This window comes from Cololabis saira, chromosome 8 (assembly GCF_033807715.1).
Source record: "Cololabis saira isolate AMF1-May2022 chromosome 8, fColSai1.1, whole genome shotgun sequence".
Classification (NCBI taxonomy): domain Eukaryota; kingdom Metazoa; phylum Chordata; class Actinopteri; order Beloniformes; family Belonidae; genus Cololabis; species Cololabis saira.
Genome location: NC_084594.1, coordinates 26853055 through 26862081, shown reverse-complemented (window position 1 = coordinate 26862081; position 9027 = coordinate 26853055). Strand labels below are relative to the sequence as shown.

The 9027-nt window shown below is 41.7% G+C and overlaps 1 protein-coding gene across 1 annotated transcript; it reads right to left on the bottom strand.

Annotated features, from left to right (window-relative positions):
• Positions 1-1677: 1677 nt before the first annotated feature.
• On the bottom strand, positions 1678-9027 carry pmela (premelanosome protein a). Its single transcript, XM_061728578.1, has 12 exons — positions 8879-9027; positions 7744-7839; positions 7504-7650; positions 6392-6526; positions 5700-5861; positions 5327-5611; positions 4446-5243; positions 4180-4353; positions 3961-4063; positions 3529-3734; positions 3347-3437; positions 1678-2227 (listed from the first exon to the last, which is right to left on the bottom strand). The coding sequence occupies exons 1-12, from the start codon at positions 8928-8930 to the stop codon at positions 2083-2085; spliced, it is 2394 nt and encodes a 797-aa protein (XP_061584562.1). The 5' UTR covers positions 8931-9027; the 3' UTR covers positions 1678-2082.

The window sequence follows — 9027 nt, the reverse complement described above, 5'->3', positions numbered from 1 at the left end:
AGGTGTTTGCATCCCCGAATGATAGTAGGACCTCTGTTGTTGGTTCTGCTGTTGTTCTGCTCCCGTGTGGAGCTGACGCCATAGCAACAGTGCAGGTACCCTGTGTTGTTCCCTTCACTGTAGCCTGATGTGCCCTTTCCCAGTAGTGATATGCAAAAGTGTGGGGTGATTAAACTTTAACACATCAAATCCAAGTACTAGGTTTGTTTTTCACATCAGGGACATGTAGGAATTACTAATCATTTGTGCAAGTTTGATCATTTATTCAAAACTTTAAAGCAGTCTTGTTCATTACACAAGCTGACTTCAAACTTCCACCTTTCTGTTCAAGCTGTTAGCAATGTTAGCTGAACGTTTTTTCAGTCAGATTGATCAATTAACGTAAGTACGCTGACTTACCTGCATCCATGTTGTCAGAGTCAGGTGAATGCACAGACTCACTCAGCTCCACACACTCACAGCTCAGTTATCCGTTCATTGAAAATTGCAGCATCAAAAAGCACCACTTAAAAGAATTCCCCTTATTTCTTGTAACTTTTGTTCACTGCTTGGCTGTCATATACTTATATGGATGAAAACAACAGATGCAGAAAGATTTATCCTGGTTATCGAATTTTATAATCATTAAATACAATGAATAGTTTTCCAGCTGTTGACATCTTAACAGGAGCCTGATGTTTGTATTAGAAAGGAAAGCTAAATCACATTCATTTCTTCATTTCAAGGTTCTTAAAACAGTCATTACACATTATCTGCTATAGTTACACAGCATGTTTGCTATCAACTTCAAAAGTATCTGTTTGTAGTTAGAGAGAGCTGGTTCTCGTTTGTTGGCAGGATTTGTTTAAATGGAGCCGAGGGATCCGAATCAGGCTCATTAGATCAAGTCACATTCAACTCTGAGTAGTGAGTGACCCACACGGACTCGGATCTCCATAGTCCGATTTGACATCCCTACCTCCCAGAAATGTTACTGCATAGGATCACTGCAAACCACAACTATGATCGGTCCAGGTGTTAGTATTGTATTCTTCCCACTATTTTATTTATTTTTTTTATAAATCTTTTTATTGGTATTTTTTTTGGCAAAAATAAAATGGTACAAAACAAAAATCAAAATCATCTTCCTACTATTTTAAAACTGGATAGATATATTGATATAATTTTTGTAAAAGTAACATTTATCAGTTTCAGCTGATAAAAGATCTGCTGTGAGGTGCTTGAAGAAAGTAAACAGGAAGCTCTGCACTACACAATGGAGCCCATATCACGTGTGTAGACGAACTGCAGTGTAGCTGGCCTTCATAATTCATATTTGGCCTTCACATCAACTCTATGTAACAGAAAAAAGGAAGATAAGTGTTTCTTCTTCTTTCTTTTAATATTTTTTATCCCCTGATTTTTTCCCATTTTATCACCCAGGGCTCCCACCTATAAGTAACAATCCTGGGCAGTGCTCCCTCTGCCCTACACTGAGCTCCAGTCTCCTCCTTAACCTGAGGAGTGAGCAGGCCGCTTCTTTTCACCAGACAGGGCGGGGCTTTTGTGGCCAGACGTAGCACGTGGAAGGATCACGTTATTCCGGCCAGATCCTCCCGCCCCCCCAGGCGCTCGGATTGGCTTTGGATTGGATTAAAGTCATGAATAAACTGATGAATACATTAGACAAACACATGATTGTGATGAATTTTAATTTCATTTTATTTCCTTAGTAAAACATGGACACGTTTTGTGATAAACTTTATCTTAATAACACTGCAAAGAAATGGAGGTGCAATAAGTTTCCACTGATTAGTCAATCGATTAAGTATAAACAGGCCCCAAATAGAGGAAATGCCACCACTTCTATAAACTAATGGCATCAATTTTAAGGGTATTATAAGACAAAATAAACAATATGTTCCATTTGACAGAAATAAGTCCTGATTCTTACAAAAGTTGCACATGGAGCTGCTTCACTCAACTAAGCTGGTTCTGGTTTCATGGCTCAAAGTGCAGCATCACTACAGATAGTGTTACGTACATAAAGCTGATATTTTAGCAAATGTTGTGCATGTTGAGTGCATAAACTGTTAATGATTTTCACACGATCCTTCCCTGAAGCAGTGGACGACTTTCTCCGGGTGACTGTCTGCTCAGCAAGTTCCACAACAGCAAAGGGACTGATGTTACAGCAAAGCTGCCTCCGTTCCCGTCTTCTCTCAGCGGCTGGTACTGCTTAAAGCGCCTGTTTAGAAACATGACACGGGTGAGGCGGGCCAGGAGAGGTAATGCAGAAGAAAAACCTAAGTCCCTTTAATATGTTACAAAACTTTCACATATTTTATTGTTTCTCAAGCCAAGAAGTCAGCAGTCAGGTGTCTTTTTGGTTAAATGCCACAGCATTTGGCTTCACTTAGGCACAAAACAACCTGGTTGGCATTGTGAAAAGAACATGGTTTGGCCCACAAAGAACTTAGAAAAGAACAAAAACAACCTTCAGGCAAAAACACCTAATCAGAACACTATGTGTTCCTGATCTGAGAGTAATAAACGTTCTGATTATCTGTGGTTTCTATCAATGTTCAGTGCAAAAATGTTAACGTGATCACTGTTCTGCAGCACACTTTTTAAAGCCAGTGACTAAAATACAAAATGAAACAGAGGACAGCTCTTGTCGGACCCTGCTGGAGTTGTGTTCAATAGCAAGGAAGGCAGTCCACCCAAAATTCCCAACTTGACGTTTTTTTTGTTCGATTTTCACACAAACTAACAAATGAGATCTGTTGTAAAAAATAAACATATCCGCTGCTAGAGATAATGGTTGGTGCAGTCACTGTTTCCCTCAGCTGCAAAGCTTTTTGTTACACACTGCAAACAAGCTGGCTGGGAAACACGCCATCCTAAACATTAGCCGTTCTTGCGATAAAACATCTTGTGACGCGCATTAGCCCTGCATTCATGGGGAGGGGACAGTTACTGGTGCTATTAATGAAAACACTGTATCATACGTTTTGACCCCCTGGGTGACTATCTGGGAAAAAACAGAGTTATCAGGTTTGCAAGAATAAAGATGTGACGTATGGCCCAAGTTCAATAAATTGAATACATAATTTGATTTCAAGCGGGTCAAAACGAAAAGTAGAATGCTTAATTTGTGTAACAGCAGAGCCAAACCTCTCAAAGACAAAATATGAGTCTGCACTTGCTGTACTCATATTGAAGGTCATAGATATTTCCATCACAACAAAAACATGACACAAAAGTAAATATCGAAATCAAGAAAAATGGAAAAATGATTGCAGAATTCGTATGCAGCACTTATGATGACTTTAAGATTGTTATGATTATTCAATCAGACACTTACCTGTACATCAAACCAATGCAACAAACGATACAGGCGAGAGCCGTAATACCCAACACTGTTGCAGCAGTTGCAGCTGGGGAACCACCGGAGGCTGAAATAAATCGGATTACAATTTACAAATGAGGAAGAACAACTTGCTGAAGTCATTTTAGAGGACACTGGTCAGTTTTCCTCTCACTCACCTACTGCTACATTGATTCTAGCACTTGCCACAGCAAGACTGACGTCATTTGTCAGCGAGACATTGAGGCAGAACACTCCCGTGTCATTGAAGAACTGACGGAGGGTCATCTGACAGTCTGGTGTGGGTGTGGCTGGATTACAGATGGTTTGCACTGGTGTGATACAGTCAGCATCAGAAATGACAGTGCACACCTCGCTTGGCAGACTGCAGGAGGAGAGTGATGAAGGAGGAAATGTTGTTACAGGAGACACTGTTACTTGATAGTAAGAATGTAGTTCACTTACAGTAAAAGTAAAACAAAATAAGCACAAACACATAAAGTATGCCACATATGTAACGATAATATTGTGATGACATAAATCCAACCAATGACTGTTTAAAACAAATTTTGGTTTTAAATAGATAGTTATTCATGAATAAGTCTACCTACCTTCCCTGACAGGAAATGGTGACGTCTACAGCATTCTGATCAAACTCCGTTGTCAATGGTAAAACACTGGACATCTGAAGAATCTCCACACTTTCAATACCCTCTGTAGGGTTGAAAATGGGTGAAAAAGAGGTTTAACGTTAGAAAGCCATCATTTTTATGTCATTGCATAGTAGTACTACCTAAACCCTTATAACAGTTTGGTACTGTGGCACTTACGGACAACGTCTACGGATGCAGCGCGGGAGCCATAACGGTAGACTGTGCAGTCCGGTGTCAGCTCTGGGGCCTGTCTTTTGGCCACAACAAGGGGAACCTGTGCTGGATCTGCTTCCTCTTCAGCCTGAACTTCACCCTCAGCTGGAACCACAGTTCCTTCAACTGCAACTGCAACTGAAAAATGGCAAAGAAATATATTTTATATATTTATAATTCCGGTTCGAGAGCTGTCTTTTATACAGTTTGAATTTCTATTAAATCTTCACCTGCAGTGGGAACAGTTGCTGCGGCTACATTTTCTGTTTCCAGCACTTCCGCCTCAGTATCAGCTGCAGCATCAGCTGGTGCTGCCTCTTCTACAGGTGTGGCATCGGTGGCAGCAAGAGCTACAACATTATCTGCAGCGGCTGCGGTCTCAGCTTGGACAGCCTCTGTGGCAGCAACAGCAGCTTCAGCAGCTGCAGCAGCTGCAGCAGCTTCAGCAACCGCCACATCAGCAGCTGCAGCAACAGTCACAGCAGCCACATCTGCCACAGGGGCAACAGTGGCAGCGTCTGCAACCTCAGCTGCAGGTTCTCCCTCTACAGCAGGGGCAACTGAAGCAGCAGCAGCAGCAGCAGTATCGATAACAGGTACGTCTTCCACAGCAGCGTCTGCCACCACAGCAGTCGCATCTTCAGCAGCTGTTTCGACATCTACTTGCTCTTCAGCTGCTGGTGCGACTGGAGCAACAGTGGCCACACCTGCTGCTGCTGCAGCATCAGTTTCCACCGCAGCCACATCTTCTACTGTTGCAGGAGCAGCAGTGTTGGCAGTATTCTGCTCTGCTGGAACAACAGCTGCATCAACAACCTCTGCGTCTGTAGCGACAGCAGGTTCTACAGCAGCTGTGTCCACAGCTGCAGCTGCATCTGCAGGCGCCACAGAAGCAGCAAGTGGAGTAGCATCAGAGGCAGGAACATCCAAAGCAATTGCATCTCCCTTGGCTGCTGCAGCTGGAACGGCTGCAGGTGTGGAGGCCATATTACTCACAGTTGGAGCAACGGAGGTATCAATAGGAACAGCTGGAAGAAATATGTAAAACTGCTAAACAAGACAGCACACATGAACTGTATAAGCGAATTGGAAGAGTCAGTAGAAGTCTTACCAGCAGTGGGGTCTCCACAGCCATTGGGGATACTTGCCATCAGAACCACTTGAGGTTTGAAGGTTCCTACCGACAGGTACGTGTGTGTGACAGAGAGCTCTCTGGAGATCAGCGTTCCACTCTGGTCCCCAAAGTCCCAGGTGAAACTGATATCTGCAGTGTTCAGGTACTGGCTGGGATCATGGAGCGCGACGCTAAAAGCAATGGCTTGGTTCTGGATGAAGTTCTGGTCGTCTTGATTTACGTCATTGACTTGAGCAAGAGATATGCTGAATGGGACCTGGTCTAAGGAAAGTGCAGAGACAGTAGAGCAGTTATTATGTGAGCTGTTAAAAATCAAATGACTTATTTTAGAAACGTTTTGATAGGTCACCTGTGATAGAGAAAACTGAAGAGGCGTATCCAAGGGGGATGAACTTGTCTCTCCCGCGACAGTGATAGATGACCACCTCCATGCTGTAGGAGCCCAGGGGGACGTTGTCAGTTCCGATGGTCAGTGAGGACGACGGTCCTCCGGCCACCTGCCAGTAACGCCCTTAAAAGCAACAACATTATTTTTTAGTAACCTGCTAATGAAAACGGAAATCTTCTATTGCTGGATTGAACTGAATGACTGGCTGGTTATGGCCTATATCGGCTACAAAAGGTTTGACTACAGGTATGTTAACTGGGGCCTTGTTGCAGATGTTTTTAAATATGAGATTTTCATTTGCTGTCTTTGAGAGGCTGGAAATGACCATAAGTTTGATTTCGAACACACAATATTCTTACAAAAATGATTGGATGTTACTGACATGGCTTAAGGAAAATTGTAATATTTAGTGGACCATGAAGGTGCATGCACATTTCAAAAGCCCTTACAAGGTATATTCTTTGCTTTTATGGGGCTTGGACATATGTAAGTCATCATATTGCAATTCACAGGATTTGTCACTGTCCACATGGGCTTCTTTAGTAGCATAACAACTGAGCCATAATGTTGCAGGTGCGACAGATTGTACAGTTTAGGACAAAGGAAGCATGTGTTTCAGGCAGACTTCATCGTAATTTCAGATCATAATTTACCCCATGTCTTCCACACGAACACATATTGGGGCCTCCTGCTCTGGTTCCTGGTGAAAGGCGTGCCGTCAGGGAACGCTCCGGTCCACTCAGTGTCTCGTTCTGGATACACGGCCTGCCCCTCCTGATAGTTGCGTCCTGAACAAAGACAGAAGGCACTGATCTCACACACAGCAAGAGGAATGATACAAATGAAGTATTTCACTAGATTTTCACATAAAGTAAACTTTTGTTGGTTTGTTGCTTCACTTGTAATTCATTTCAGCAGTACTTAGTTATCAAAATTAGACTTAGAGATTCTAAAAAAGATTGGGTTTTTTCTTTAGAAATCCTGATCATAGAATACATAGTAGTAGTAAAAATGTCCACATTTTCTTTGTCCTACAGGGTTGCAATTTACATCTCATTGCATGATGATGAAATTAAATTTTGTCAGGATTTAAAGTTGGGAGTGACGTTACCATCACTTTGATTATTTCCAGTTTGCCTAACCAGGGATCGATAAAGACCTTTTTTAATTTATTTTATCTTACTTTATTTTTGCAGTATTCTCACACGACAGGCAGCTAGCAGATGGGGAGGAGATATTCGTGTAACAAAAAGGTTTTCTGTGTTCGAAAGCCCATAGAATGACTTACCCTGCCTTTCAATTTTGGCATTTGATTTCTCACTATTCGATATATACGATTTACATGTCTGACAAAGTGGCTTTGGGTACAGCTGCTTAGAACGAGGCTGTGTTAGTCTAATGCCAGACAAATCTCACTTTCAGATGTCCTGCCCTTTCACTTTCACACATCTCTCTCATTTGGAAATTAGAAAAATATTAGGGGTTACCCATTTTATTATTCATGGGTTGCCACTCCCATTATAACCATGACAGGCGTTTTCTGACAAGCGGTGGCCTGTCAGAAAACATCAACCTAGACGTTTGATGCCATCTCACAGTTTTTAAACATTAATAACTGTCCACTACTGCAGACAAAGTGTTGCTTTTAAAAAAAATCAACAACCAATTCAAACCTATTTAGAGAAAATTAGGGGATCAATCTGGAAAAAGTTTCCATAGCAGCATGTAGGACTTCTCATGGATAATATTGTAGAAGTGATCTTACCATTGACTGTGCAGTTACGCGCCCACACCACCTGCCCATCAGGCAGCGCGGTCTGGTTTGGCGGGAAGTTGAGATTGATATTGAAGGTTGCCTTTGCTCCAGTCAGAGTTGGGGCGTCATTCTTAAGATCAAAGGACACCTCACCCCCTGGAAAAGAACGTCAGTCACAGTTAGGCATCTTTTGGCGGACGAAGAGAAAGAACTTAATTGTGTTTATAGAAACTAAAGAATAGGTCTCACCAAACCAACAGTCTCTGAATCTCGGATCTCCATCTTGCCACGCCGGATACGACCGAGTGTTCCACGATCGATAACGCGTGAATCGACTCCGTTGTCCTGCAAAACAAATATCACCCCAAAGTCTTTGTCATGGAAGTTAATTGGACTTGAGTACAGCTACACCATCAACTACATATTTCAGAGCTAATATTGTGTGACCCTTTACATTTAAGACATTAACTGTACAAGTTATGTAATGTTTGAAGGGCTTAAGAGAACTATGCTTTAACTGAGCTATTTCTTTTGATTTTTTGGTGTCTGGAGTCACACGACCCACAATCCCCCTCAATCCTTTTCATGTGACTATCAGCTGAGCAACGACATCATAATCCCAGTGTGAGGAATGAGGCCTCCCAGACGCAGGCCCAGCGGCTTTTCTTCCCAACCAGTGATGTGTGTGTGAGCGGAGGTTAAAGGAACACACAGGCATTTGTTAAACAATCATTTAAACATGAAAAATGTTTTGTCACAGTTAGCTGAATAATCACACATACTTGAGCGCAGCTTGTCATAAACCAATAGTTTGATTGCATAAAAATAGTCATTTGAAAAGTTATACATCTGCCCCTTTTTACTGTTGAGCGTTTCATCGTGAAACAAGCGTCAAATTAAGAGCCCCATGTTTGCTTTTCAATTTGTTCTACAAACCATGTCAAACTAGCACACAAAGAGTGTGTAATCAATGATATTTTGATTATATTAATCATAGTAAACCAAATAAATCTGTGCACCTGTTTCTAAACTGTAAATTACACACAGCAAAGACCTCCATCTCAACAAATACTTTTTTTACTTATATAAAAGAGGAAAAACTAAGTAATTTTTTTTTTCAGTTTTCGATTGTTTTAAATTTTTTGGTAAATGTGAATTATTGTGAAAATGGTAGATTAAATCAAAGTTGTCATTCAGTATAACTTCCCAGAAGAGACACAAATAAACCGTGATAATGTCCTAGTCGTGAAAAGTCATGTATGAATATTCATTGAAGCACAAAAAGTATTAAAGTTACCCGTTTTGAGTTGAGAAGGAAATCACCTGTCGCATGGCTGATATGAACATGTCAAAACTTTTTTTCTTATATTTCAGATGTACTTACGTATTGCCATGGCTGAGGTAAAAGCCAAAACGAGTAGCACCACAGACCTCATCTTGATCAGCTCTCTGTCCGTCTGTTTCCTTTCTAAGCCCCGATCCTCACCCTGCTGTCTTGAACCCCAACACAACGTCCACAGAGAACTCACATGC